At 37.5% G+C, this 13,830-nt stretch overlaps 2 protein-coding genes across 2 annotated transcripts; one reads left to right on the top strand and one right to left on the bottom strand.

Moving 5' to 3' along the window:
* Positions 1 to 2,922: 2,922 nt before the first annotated feature.
* On the bottom strand, positions 2,923 to 3,729 carry LOC140783326 (thioredoxin H2-2). Its single transcript, XM_073130184.1, has 3 exons — positions 3,502 to 3,729; positions 3,301 to 3,423; positions 2,923 to 3,222 (listed from the first exon to the last, which is right to left on the bottom strand). The coding sequence occupies exons 1-3, from the start codon at positions 3,625 to 3,627 to the stop codon at positions 3,091 to 3,093; spliced, it is 381 nt and encodes a 126-aa protein (XP_072986285.1). The 5' UTR covers positions 3,628 to 3,729; the 3' UTR covers positions 2,923 to 3,090.
* A 2,177-nt stretch (positions 3,730 to 5,906) lies between these two features.
* Positions 5,907 to 10,928, top strand: LOC140783324 (calcium-dependent protein kinase 10-like). The gene is made up of 7 exons (XM_073130182.1): positions 5,907 to 6,721; positions 6,967 to 7,110; positions 7,215 to 7,367; positions 8,526 to 8,641; positions 8,718 to 8,885; positions 9,973 to 10,203; positions 10,310 to 10,928. Exons 1-7 carry the CDS (start codon positions 6,097 to 6,099, stop codon positions 10,454 to 10,456), a joined length of 1,584 nt encoding a protein of 527 aa, XP_072986283.1. The 5' UTR covers positions 5,907 to 6,096; the 3' UTR covers positions 10,457 to 10,928.
* The last annotated feature ends 2,902 nt before the right edge of the window (positions 10,929 to 13,830 follow it).

The following is a 13,830-nucleotide window of genomic DNA, read 5'->3' as shown; positions in this document are numbered from 1 at the left end:
AAAGTTATGGTGGGATTATCCCAGAAGTTCGTTAAGTTCGGTACAAATTAAGCGCGCATTTTCTTTTCTTTCGCTACTTTTAGGGCCTCAAATGCGACTCCATCGTGGGTGGGACGGTGATCGATAACTTTTTCTTTCTCTCTCTTTCTGAGAATAAAATGAGTATTGAACCGAATTAGTTTTATTTTAAATTATTTTTATCGAAATAAATAACCCTTGAACTTATAACCAAATGAGTTTAATTCATTGTAGTCCTAATAAAAATATCCATCAGTTGAATATTTTTATTTAATCTTAAAATCAGCATTTTTTTGTATATAAATTTATTTAATTTAATCTTTTAGTAGTTAAGCTAAAAAATATTTGACGATAAAACTATAGTAAATTAGGCGTCATTTTATAATAAATTTGTGTGTTGATCTATTTGGGTTAAAAAATATATATATATAATGAATATAGTTTGGTCAAAAACTCGAATCAAATGGGTGGTTCGAGCTGATCCGAATCTGCGGCATGCCGGTGGGACCCGCGATGACCTCAAAATTCGTGCAGCTCTCTGCATGGATTGGGCGTTTGGTGATTCTTCATGTGCCGCGGTTGTGCACTATCGGGTGACGTGCCACTAACTCACAAGCTAGCGTGACAGTGCCTGATCCTTTTATCAGCTACTTTTTTCTTTAATATATTTTTGTTTGAGACCATCAACAGTTGGTAAGGTTGGGCAGATCATCCTAATAATTAAGCCCTGCTAGCTGATGATTGATAGAAGTCATAAGATTAATTTTGTCTGTGATGAGATTGAATAGCCTACGGATTCATAATATATTAAAAAAATAATGAAAGAAAGACGACCGCCAATAAGCTTACTCCTTGCTTTTATTAACCTTGATCATTGATATGGGTTTTCCAACTGTGTTTATAGTTAATTATAATTGATTACTACAGTTATCGGCGGCAGCGCTGATACCTCCTCCGTGACTAGGGGTGGCAATTGGATCAGGTTAACTAGATCCGGATTGGATCAACTTTATCTTAACACGAACATGATCATATTATTAAACGGGTTGCATTTGATAGATACGAACACAATCCGTTTATTAAACATGTAATCCGACACGACTCGAGAAACTCATTTAATAAACGGATTGTGTCGGATTAACACGTCAACCCAACACGATCAATCTGATTTACAATTTGTACAACACAAATATATCGTTTCTGTTTCAAAATACAAAATAACATAGGCATACAAACAAACAAAAGATGAACTCACAACAAGATAAAATTTATACAAAATAATAAAATAATTTTAAAGGAGATCGTCGTTGTTCACCACCATCGGATCTATCACCAGCACCATCATAGACCCTAGGGCCTTGGAGTTCTGTCTCCCTCGTTCACCACCCACCACCAGCATCGGATCCAACATTGAATCCATCACCAATGCCTTAGTGGTGACTTAGTCGTTGTAAGCGACGGAAACAGAGCCTTGCCACTAGGCAAGATTGGGCTAAATCAAGGAATCGACCACGTGTGTGCGATGATCGAGGCAGAGGCAGAGGCAGACCCTATTGCTACCGATGTCGTTGGCATTCTAGATCAGCTCCTTAAGGACAATGGTGCCCTGGGGGTGGTTTAGCAAGACCTCACGAGTCACGACTCCGCCTCATGAGGTCGACCCTCTTCTCGAAACCCTCCAACAGAGGGAGGTCAAGAGGACTAGAGGGATCCATGTCTTTGGCTCGAAGAGGGGAAGATGGATGGAGTTCAACGGCGAGAGGAGCTCTCAAAACCCTAGGAGTGGTGGCGATGGCGCAAGAGACTAAAGGAGGGAGTGGGAGATTAGATGAGGAGCTGAGGCCGGCATAGACTGTTCGAGGTCGGTGTCGCAAGCAATGGTTGCAAGGGAGAGCCAGAGAGGTAGAAGATGAAATATGAGGTGGGAGACTAGGAGTCGTGATGTTTGGAGAGTGTGAGGTGTGAGTGAGTTAGGGTTAGGGTTAGGTTATATATATCGAGTTGGCTGGATGACCGTCCTGACCCGACTCGTATACTTAAACGAATCAAATGGGTCAATATGGGTCAACACGGGTCAAGGATATAAACCCGAACGCGAACCGATTATTAATTAGGTTAGACGGATTGACCCGTTTACGACTCAAACTTGATTATACTAAACCTAAACTCGATTATGAGCTGAATTATCATGTCGGGTTAATTTTTGCCAACCCTATCCATAACTATCAATTGCATTTGATCCTCCCCAATACACTCCAAGCACACTTGACAACTTTTCGATTGTTCTAAAAAGGAAAAAAAAAGAAGAAAAGAAAATAAAATAAAATAAAAACCTCCTATTTGTCTCCTTCCAACTGGATCAACACATTCTCTATTTAAATAAATGTAATACTATGCCTATTCCTTGATTTAGTGCGTGCAACCATCACCATATCTCTCAAATAGATTTGTGAGAACGGTGGAATTCGATTCCATCAAGACTTTTCACAAGGTAGAAGGAAATGAAGAATCCCGCTGACAAACGCCAAACTTAGCTGACAATAATTATTTTAAATAGACCAAGAATTTTTTTCCACCCACTGATACAATTTGTAAAGAATTCCCACACGAACAAACTGCAGACAACTTTCTTAATTATCTTAAACTAAACTTATAATCCTAAACTCCAACATTATTTTTTTTTCTCAACCCAAATGGATGAAACACCCATTCAGACTTGAATAATTAGATAGTAAAATCAATCAGAATAGTTATGTTAATATTTTTTAACAACAAAATTGAATTGAATTCGGAGCTCAACTCTGTTTATATTCAAACAGCAACGTTTACGACCTGAAATCAACTAAGATTCTATCCAGATTTGGTTGAAAGTGTGTCTAGAATGCTTATTTTCGCACAATAGAATCACAGGGAAAAAGAGATTTTTGCAATAGTATATTGCTCTAAACAAAGGGTAATCTTCCCACATAAGTGAAATCTAAATAGTACCAGGTTCAAAATTAAAGATGCTTAATGCCACAAAGCTATCGCACTTATCTTAGTTTGAGATAATAATCTCAACAATAGCGAGATCTAAGTGGAGAACATGTGAATCTTCCTCTCGAGCTCGTCCTTCTTCGCCCCGACCACCCTGCTCACCTCTTGTCCTCCTTTCACAAGCACAAATGTCGGCATAGCTTCCACCCTCCACTTCCTCGACACCTCCTGCCAAATCACCGCGAATCAAAAGCCTAACCATAACCCTAACAAGAAGGAGAAGAGAAGGGATTAGAGATCGTTTACCGAGAGTTCATCCACATCGATCTTGACGAAGACCGCGTCGGTGAATTTGGCGGCCAGGGCCTTGAACGCTGGCTCAATGAAGCGGCACGGCCCGCACCACGACGCCGAGAAGTCGATCACCATCTTCGATTTCGAAAAAAACCGATCAGAAGAGAAACAAGCGAAACCCTAGATCGGGGAAAGGAGGAGATCGGAGCGTACCAGCTTGTTGGAATCCTTGCCGGCTTGGAATTGCTCGTTGAAGCGATCGGCGGAGTGGATCGCGATGACGGCTGATTCGCCCTCGTCGGCGCGGGAGGCAGCGGGGGTGGAGAAGAAAGAGCCCATTTTTTTTTTTTCTGTTTTACTGATTCCCTCTGCTCTTAGTTCTCTGTTCTCTCTTCACCTCTCTCTTTCCGACAAAGACGGGATCGATGCGGTATATATAAAGAAACGAAGGGTTAGAATGGGAGGATGCTCTCTTTATCAGTTACTACTTGGTGCGGGTTTCGGATGCTTTTCTTTTGGGCTCTCAGGATTCGTTTGGAATATATGCTTCTTTTGTTCTTTTTTTTTTTTTTTCTTTTAATCATTTAAGAACCCTAAAGCTAAATATGAATTGGACAAAGAGTAGAATTCTCTATGAATACAATGTCACTATAATCTCATCAAACTTTTAACCAATATACTGAGTCATCACGTCGTTGAGATATTACTTAAAGTCATCGCGCTGTCAAACTGTTTCTGCAAACTAATTACACCGCAGAGTAAATCCATTAAACCAAGTCATCACTAACAGCCAAATAATTTTCTTCTCTTATTCGCTGCCGTGGTTTTTGGATCCTGGTTTGCTAATTTTTTTAAAAACTAAATAGCGGTATTAGAAGCGTATCTGATAATTAATTAATTAATAATTATTAATAATCTCGTTCCGTCTCTTTTTAACCACGATCCACGTTCTCTCTGTCTTTGGAATTTTGAGGCCAAGTGTGGGGCCCATATATTAATTAGTTTTTAATTACGCTGTCAGCTTTAGAAAAGTAAGCGATCATATTAAGATTAAAAAGATAACAAAGGATGAGAACAGAAAACTACTTTATAACTGTCATTTAATTATATTGATTAAATACACTCAGATAACACTAGGTAGTTTATTTATTTCGTCTTGAGCATATTAAAGTTTTTAATTACTATTACTATTATTACTATTATTATTATTTTTTACCCAAATGATTTCTTACATATTATTGTTAGAGTTGTGTTTTAATTATAGCCGATCAAATGGAAATTGGTGATAATTAAATATATTTTATACCTTTTGAAGAAAAAGTTGTCTATATATTGATATGAAAAATCTCCTTGAGATCTTGATAAAGAAAAAACTAGAATATTTTATACCTTTCTATGAAAAATCTCCTTTAGATGAAAATATTTACAAATGGATCAATGTCAACCAATTAATTATTAGTTTTCTAAAACAAAGTTACTATCTCTCAGCGATTTAATTATATATATTTTTAATACAATTTATAAAGATGAGGATTATTCTATTTATATAATTATTCGTACATATAAAATTTTGGTTAATCCTAATAAAAATTCCATGATTTACATTTTATATAACCAAAATATAATTAGGTATTGTTTTAATTTAAAAAAAAACTTTATAATTTTGCCCTTAGTCAAAAAGGTCCTACCTAGTCCGAATAAAGTTATTCACGAACTTATTCCACGATAAAAAAAAGTGTGAAACGCATCCTTACTGTAACTTTGTATAGGCAGCTAAATTTTAGTACCAATTAACTTTAACAGAGTTGATAGTTACTTTCTTGGTAACTAAGAAGGTTATGAGATTGACTCTAATCTTATATAATTATTATGAAAAAAATTATTTGGTGGTTTGGTGTCTTGTTTTAACGACAGCTCGACTCGATTGATGGCTCAGCAGTACAATTGGCTTAGGGGAGTAGCTCAACAGCGCGACGCTTGGAGTAGATTTCGATGTCGTTTAGTTCGAAGCAATTGTTCAACGACATATATGGTTTGAAACCTAGACTAGGCAGTTTGACGGGGCCTAAGTGACTCCGTATTTAGAGATGATTGGTCTTGTGTCTAACTCATATCTAACCTCTGGGCTTATAAATATTTAAAAAAATAAACAATAAATTTTGGAACGAACGAGAAGATCAACAACAAAGAGTAGATAATTATATTTGCCAGGTCGGATGTGTTTGGTAACTTGGTACATCTAAACTATGGAATCCGACTTTTGATAATTGAAAGGCAAATTCATATCAAATTAAAGATCCAAGGTCAATCTTAGTAATCCACATTTCCATACAATTGTTAAATATTAATGCCCGAGTGTATTTATGTACAAAGAAAAAACAACACAAAACAAAACAACTACAACTCCTTTTATCGTTTAGAAAACGTCTAAATTTTTTATTAGAACATAAATATAAATATCTGAGCAGAGATATTGAATTCGATGCATTAATTAAGCTCATCTATTATATATATGTATATGTATATGTATATGTATATGGAGGGAGGTTTTCCCTCCCATCTCCCACGCCATCCCTCCCCCCTTTCTCTTCTCCATGGAAAGCGTAAACGCTGCAGCCGATTGCTTAATAATATTAAACACAAGAAGAAACTCGAGGACTTCTTCCTCCAACCTATCGATCCGTGGACTTGGCCTCCCAAGAATCCCATTGCAACGACCAAGTCCACCCGCCGAGACATTTCTTCAAACACCTGCCAAGCTAGAGCTTTATAGAGGCACAGAGATAGCAAGGCCGAGCTCAATATCTGATGGGCAACGCCTGTGGATGCTACAAAGCAAGTTCCGGCGATCCACCATCGCCTCCTTCGCCGGCGCAGGATAGGAATAGGAAGAGGACGGATCGCCACGAGGTCCTCAAAGATGTAATCCCACAGGGCGGCGACCGCCGCATACGCCTCTCCGACAAGTACTTCCTCGGCCGCGAGCTCGGCCGGGGGGAGTTCGGGGTCACGTACCTGTGCATCGACAAGGAGACCCGGGAAAGCCTAGCATGCAAGTCCATTTCCAAGCGCAAGCTCGTCACCGCCGTCGACATCGAGGACGTCCGCCGCGAGGTCGCCATCATGTCGTCGCTCCCCGCACACTCCAACGTTGTCCGCCTCAAGGCCGCCTACGAGGACGCCGACGCCGTCCACCTCGTCATGGAGCTCTGCGAGGGCGGTGAGCTCTTCGACCGGATTATCGCAAAGGGGCATTACAGCGAGAGGGCGGCGGCCGCAGTAGCGAGGACAATCGCGGATGTGGTAAGGATGTGCCACGATAACGGAGTGATTCATAGGGATCTCAAGCCAGAGAATTTCTTGTTCGCGAACAAGAAGGAGAATTCGCCACTCAAGGCCATTGATTTCGGGCTCTCCGTCTTCTTCCAGCCTGGTTGGTATTGTTGTTGTTATACTATGTTAGATTGTCTCTAAATTCAACTTGTTGTTATTGTTGTTGTTGTTGACAAGGGGATTAGTACCGCTGTGAAAGTAGATAGTCTGGTTGATTTTGATTTTAAAGTAGCCCCAAGTTAGTAGTTGTCGAATTGGAAAAGGTTTAAATTAACTAGAGTTCTAATTTGGTGTTAATTAGGAGAAATCTCAAAGAAGGCATGTTATGTTTTTCTCATTGAGCAGGGGAGAGTTTCTCGGAGATTGTGGGGAGTCCCTATTACATGGCGCCAGAGGTGCTGAAGAAGAATTACGGCCAGGAGGTGGATATCTGGAGTGCCGGGGTGATTCTTTACATTTTGCTTTGCGGGGTTCCACCATTCTGGGCTGGTGTGCTCATGTTTGCATTAGTTCCTTTTGAGTTCCTTGTGGTTTCTTGAGTTATACTAAGCTCTGTTTGATCTTTGATTCTTTTCTTTGTAAAATTATTGTAGAGACGGAGCACGGGGTTGCCCGGGCTATTCTACGAGGAGTCCTAGATTTCCAACGGGATCCATGGCCACAAATTTCAGAGAATGCTAAGAGTCTTATTCAGCAGATGCTGGAGCCAGACCCAAAGAAGCGCTTGACTGCTCAGCAGGTTCTTGGTGAGTCAATCAATTGGCATTGTGATCAGGAAATGCTATTGCAAGTTTGTGCTCCATTACATGTTAGTTAGAAGTTCTTTGATTTATCAAATTAATAGACTATTCCATGTTAAATTGATGTTTCATATGAGTGTCAGCAAATAGCAAAACTTTTTTTGACTGAATGCCGCCCATCATTGAATCTTATTATTGGGTGTCATTTATTCCACATAATGATCATTCACTCAATGGAGCTTATTTGTCTCAGATGAAACTCATTGATTCATACAAAATTGCAGTATCCAATTTGAAGGTGCATAACTTTTGCAGTACTATGGGAAGTCTTGTACTCTTATCAGCACAAGGCCTAATGCACTGGAGTCTTGAAGTCTGACTGTATTTAGGCAGATAATGTTGGCGGTGTTTGTGATTTGGTAGAGGCTAGATAGTTTCCTGATCTCCCTTATTTAGGTTGTATGTTAGTACCTTAGCAACCACCAAAGAAAGTGATGAAAAGCCAATTACTGGAGAATTTGCACTTGAGATATTGGTTTCCGATGAATCCATTTCTCCCAATGACACATTATCTTGCCTTAGTGTGTTTTAGCTCAGAGAGACAAGTGAGATGGTATGATCTGTGGAAAAATTGCACAAGTACTCTGATAGTCTAAATAGTAAATAGTGATCTCATACAAAATCACTCTACCAAAACCTATATTGTGAAAGACATTTCTGAGTAAGCGGCTTAGCGCCTCGCATCTTGTAGCAATGAGTTGGTGGCTTGCTTTTTAGATTGATGTTTTATTCTTCTTCTTTGAGATTTTGACCTGGGCTTGGAAAAGCATGTGTCACTCGCCCCCATCAAGATGCCCAGCACAATTTGCTATAACAATTTAATCTTCATCCATGAAGGTAAGATTCCATAGCCCAAAATTGAATGCATTGAGAAGCAGTAGTTATCTCCTGAAACATATTCAGCAATGACATGGAAATGTTAATGTTGAAATTTTTTGATGACTCATTCCACAGAGCTGTGATCATCTCCTGAACCAACTGTCGCCCCTTGTACATTGTTTAGTTTATACTCTAAATTTCTAACAGATAGTACCTCTCCCTACTTTGTTTACTGTGTTTCTTTTTCTTATGCAAGTAACCTGTGTCTATGTGGTACTCTTGTAGAGCATCCATGGCTGCAGAATGCAAAGAAAGCTCCAAATGTTTCATTGGGAAATATCGTCAGAACAAGGCTTAAACAGTTTTCAGTGATGAATAGGTTCAAAAAGAAAGCCATGGGGGTTGGTATTTATAGTTGATCCTTGGTGTGCCCCATTAATATGTTTGCTAAAGCCTAATCACTTTGAGTGCTCTCAGGTGATTGCCAGGCACTTATCAGTTGAACAAGTAGAGATCATTAAAGACATGTTTACACTGATGGATACAGATAATAATGGAAAGGTTACGTTTGAAGAACTGAGAGGTGGACTTCAAAAGGTTGGTTCTCAACTGACTGAAGCAGAGATGAAGTTATTGATGGAAGCGGTATGTCTTCTTCTTCTTGGTATAATTTGGATTTACTTAAGAGTGATTATGATTGCATCTTGACCTTTTTCCCTAAATGGACTTGGACACTAGAAGTACCAAATTATAATGCGTTTATCTAAGTCTCATTTGATTATCAGCCCAGATTTATTCCACATCTTTGAAATTAGAGGACCGTGTAGTCATCCTCTGATACTTAGTATTAGCTTTCTGCATTGAAATTTAGATTCATTGACAAGTATTGTTCTTCATTATTTTTTTCATCCCAGAATTTCTATATGTAGCCATTGCTTGTAGCCAGGAGTAAGTTCTAGATGTTACTAATTACTAATTAGGGATACTTATATCTAGAACCCTTGAACTATTTTTCATTTTCCACATAGACCTCATTTATTTTCTGTGGCACATTGACCACTTTAACTACGTAAAACCTTCAAAATGCCCCTTCTTTACTTTGGGTGGAGCCTTGTGCACTGAGGTATCCTGTTTAGTGAGACTCTTAGAAGGTTGATGTGTGGTTAGCCAGTGGAGAAGCCTGAAACTTCCTGCTGGCCTTCTTTTTGAACAGAGCCATGCTGAATTGCCACCTCTCATTTAGCCATATACTAATAAGTTCTGTTAGTTTCCACTGTGCAGTGATTTCATCTTAATTATGTGGTGCCTTAGAGTTAGACCTCATAACTTATCTTAAACACTTCTTAAGTTCGATGCCCTCACCCAAGAGACCAAATGAAGAAAGACACCCTAGCCTGCGGTATGTGAAACAATCAATGTCTGAGTTCTTTTCTGTTTTCACTTATCAGGTGCCCTCAATCCTAATTCTATGTATAACATACTATATGTGGCTGTAGAAAGAAATTATTTTTATTGGTCATCTGTTGCAGTAACCTGTTTGTGACCACCGTTCTATATAATGAACCAGATGAAAACCAAACTTGTATTCTTAGAGTGCAGATCTCAATTTTCAAATCTGCAGGGTAGCTGCTATAATGTGATTCTCTTTTATTTATTTTTCTTGCCCATGCTCCCAATCTTTCACTTAAGACTTCTATGTCATCCAATCCTTAGCTCTAAATCCTCCATGCAGGCTGATGTTGATGGCAGTGGTTTCTTGGATTTTGGTGAGTTTCTGGCTGTTGTTATCCAGTTACAGAGGTTATCAAATGATGATCATCTGCGCAAAGCTTTCTTGTTCTTTGACATCGATGACAGCGGCTACATAGAATTTGATGAATTGCAAAAAGCCTTAACTGATGACTCTGGCCAAGTAGACATCGAAGTAGTAAACAACATTTTACATGAAGTCGACACAGACAAGGTGTATATACCATCTATCCTTTTTTTAATAATGGTTGTTTAGTTTGTTCAAACCCATTCAAATAGCTTTACTCATGTACACATTTTGCTATGGCAAAATACTTCAGGATGGACGTATCAGTTATGAGGAGTTCTTAGCAATGATGAAAGCTGGCACTGATTGGAGGAAAGCATCTCGACAGTATTCAAGAGAAAGGTTTAACAGCCTTAGCATCGATCTTATGAATGATGGTTCATTGTCCACGGCAAGTTAGACAGTTAGATGTTGAAATTCACAACCTACGGTCATTTCCCTGGGAGGTAATAATACTAGCCCTTCGACTTCCATAATGGCATTCTAACTGTTCAAAGGGCAAGCATTCCTGGAACTGAGAACTGAAATGGTGTGATTATATGGCTTTACATTGATTGCTACTTGGCTGCCATGCAATGTGTGGCGTCCCATCTCCTGAGGTACAAAAACAGCCTCTCCAGCAAATAGCCTCAAAAGTTTCTTAGTACTATAGTTTTCGACTTGCAACTTCTTTAGAAAGACATTTCTCTTCTCATCAAGGGTGTTATTTGAGCTGGTAATTGTGCCCAAGGTTGCTGATTGGGGGGTTGATGCTAATGATTCTGTAACATTTCCCATGTAACTTTTGATGCATAATTACATTGTAGCTATTTTGTGTTCAATTACATACAATTTATATATTTGTGAATGTGATTCACAAATTCAAGTACAAACATTGATATATATAACAATAATATTATAACAGATCAACAAAGCATATCATATATTTAATGAACAATAAACTTACTAACTATATTCATAGTAGGGTGTGACAAACCGAGTTTGAGCTAGCAAACGGGCTCAAGTTCGGGCCCAGCGAAGCTCAAATTGGTCATTTATCTTGATAGCCGTAGATATTTTACATTAGGTTTTATGGAAATCACTCTAAAACTTGCTTCATAGAATCCTAACCCATTTGCTTTTAATGGTCAGGGTCAGGTGGGACCCAAGACACGAGCTTACACGAGTCGCGCCGACTAAAAGCTATTAAAAGAAAAAGAAAAAGGAAAGCCAGTGGAATGTGGACTGTGGAATGGATAAGAACTCTCTCTCTCTCTCTCTGGGCTGGCTAATTCCATTTCCATGCTGCTCTTTTTTTCTAACCTATTGGCTATTGCTATCAAAAAGAGCCTCTTTTTGTCATGCACCTTTTACTACCAAAGCATGAGTTCTTTTCTTTTCTCTCTTCAATTTGCTCTCTCTCTCTCTCCTACTCCTACTGGCTTGGCTTCTAGTGGATAAAATATGCATCTCATACAAGGAACGCAGAAAGGTTGTTGGATTCCAAGCATGGCCACTCATAATAAAGCTGGAATCTATCATCCACTTATTAGGGATCATGGTAAGTGGTGGGATCCAGGGGGAAAGGAGCATTAGCAAAGTTTGAATGCAGTTGAATTGCTACTCTTGACCCATTTTAATTAACCCTCTCATTTGTTATAATAGGTCAATCAGATCTGAAAATTGTCGATCTCCTTCTATTAAAAACACTCTAAATTTTGCCTTAAAATCATTTTATTCCTCTAGACCTATGAAGAAAATAAAATTAATGATATTATTAACAAAATATTATTAAAATAGCCTATTATTTTTGTTCGATAATAAGTATTGAGAGAGAAGGTTTTTGTTTAAATAACAACACTATTGCCTTCTTCTTTTGAATTTAAAGTAGTTTTCAACTTATTTTCTATCTTATATGCGATAGTTTAGTCTATAAAAGTTTAAAAAATGAAGGAAATACTGCTCAACTATATTTGGAAGTCAAAGACATTGGCACCGTTAATTTAGACGAGAACATTGACAGTTTTACTTTAGTTTTAAATATATGTAGGTTAAGCGATAAAGAATATTTTTATTATTTTTAAAGATAAAAAGTAATTATCTAAAATATTTTTCATTTGACCTTAAAATGTGATTATCTTTTGCTTTTACTTAACCTTCAAAAAATTACCCAAGCGTCTAAATATTATTTTGCATCTATAATTAATTTATTTATATTATAATTGTCTATTTAAAAATAACATAAAAGAGTTTTTTAAGCATTAAAAATAAAAATAGGATAGAATGATAATAAAAGCAATATGTATGATGTTTTTAAAATTTAATTTTTATTTCCAAATAATTTGAAGGAGAACGACTGTTCTATTATCTGGTCCATTAAAACACTAAACTTTGATGATTTCAAGTGAAGTGCAATTGAAGCCTTGTAGGAGGCAAAAGAGGTTCTAATTAATTAACGAGTCAAACTAGGAGTAGGATAGAGTAAGCTTTACTTTCCTTATCCATTGACTACCAACCTGTGACTTTCTCTACGTATTTCTAAATTTAAGATCCATCGAATAGAGTGAGGAGTTATTAAAGGAGAACCTTCATCAAGATCAAGTCACATAGTACATATGATTGTTGTCCAGAGTCCATGAATCAGATGTTGCAAAGATGAATCTGTACTTAGTTTTCATATTTTATATACAAATTAAGATGAATTATTCTTTCGATTTGTGTGGGAGTGATCACAAGATCTGACAAGAACAGCAAGATATGGCAATCCTTGCAATAGAAAATTAGAATTGCACATGCAAATTCTCGGAAGGTAGTATTATTAAAAGCAATCAATTTTATACTTGCTTTTATTTTCTTCACTACTTTTGAAAAATCTTGTTTTAATTTGAGCAGTTGAATTCAAGTTCAAGCTCTAATGCTAACGCGGATGATGTTTTAAATTCTTGCGATAATAAATTACATGAATTATTTTCTGACCTAATTATTTAGAAGATTGACCGCATTGTCCTAATTTTTTTTTTATTTTAATAAAATTTTATTGGCAACACAATTTATTAATATAAGATACTTGGCAATAACATATAACACTATGAATGAGAAACATAGTATTAAGTATGATAGGATAAGCAAAAAATAGTTCGCCCAGTCTTCCACAATTATCATTGGCAGAGATGAATATGATAGGAGGAGGGGAAAGGTCAACTGCTGCTGAATTATTTAAGAAATAAAATAAATTCCCATTATAATAAGATCGAAGTCATTTTCTAAATGAGTGATGACTTTTTTTTTATAAAAAAAAAAGAACGAATAATATATATATAGATTTAATTTTCTCATCACTTATTAGAGGATAAGAATAGGGTGGGCCAAATAAAACATTCCCAATGGCCCACCCGTCCGATCAAAAAGATGCATCAAGATTCCCGTATCAACTGGTCCCAAATTCTCACCCGAACTTAAACCCAGATAAATTAAGGAGAATAAAAAAGAAAAGAAAAAGAGAGCATCACTAAACAATCAATCAAATCCCACCAAGATTTTTAAACTCAAAAGTCTTCACTTCACACGCGATTGACGTGATAGTCTTTTCCATCTCCAAGTTCTCGACCAGTCGGTGAGCTTTTGGGGTAGTTATCCGGTCAATTGGTCAAAGCATCACGAGCTTTTTATACACAAAAATATTTATCAAAACAGGCGCACGCCTATTTAAGGAAAAGAGAGCAAATTTTTTCGACACCATGAGATGAGGGTTACAGTTACTGGCCACGTGGCACGTAAGAGTGTGATACTTTCCCA

The sequence above is a fragment of the Typha latifolia genome, chromosome 3 (genome assembly GCF_019914945.1).
Source record: "Typha latifolia isolate L0001 chromosome 3, TyphaL0001v2, whole genome shotgun sequence".
In the NCBI taxonomy this organism is placed as follows: Eukaryota; Viridiplantae; Streptophyta; class Magnoliopsida; order Poales; family Typhaceae; genus Typha; species Typha latifolia.
Note: the sequence above shows the minus strand (reverse complement) of the source record. Positions and strands in the feature narration are given on the sequence as shown.

What these genes read in the sequence shown, in the direction of transcription:
- LOC140783326 (XM_073130184.1), bottom strand. Translation starts at nt 3,627, where the DNA reads ATGGGCTCTTTCTTCTCCACCCCCGCTGCCTCCCGCGCCGACGAGGGC. An exon ending in GCAAGGATTCCAACAAGCTG is followed by an intron (nt 3,424 to 3,501) that starts GTACGCTCCGAT and finishes TCGAAATCGAAG; the next exon opens with ATGGTGATCGACTTCTCGGC. An exon ending in TCGATGTGGATGAACTCTCG is followed by an intron (nt 3,223 to 3,300) that starts GTAAACGATCTC and finishes GTGATTTGGCAG; the next exon opens with GAGGTGTCGAGGAAGTGGAG.
- LOC140783324 (XM_073130182.1), top strand. Translation starts at nt 6,097, where the DNA reads ATGGGCAACGCCTGTGGATGCTACAAAGCAAGTTCCGGCGATCCACCA. An exon ending in GGTTCCACCATTCTGGGCTG is followed by an intron (nt 7,111 to 7,214) that starts GTGTGCTCATGT and finishes AAATTATTGTAG; the next exon opens with AGACGGAGCACGGGGTTGCC. An exon ending in TCAAAAAGAAAGCCATGGGG is followed by an intron (nt 8,642 to 8,717) that starts GTTGGTATTTAT and finishes GAGTGCTCTCAG; the next exon opens with GTGATTGCCAGGCACTTATC.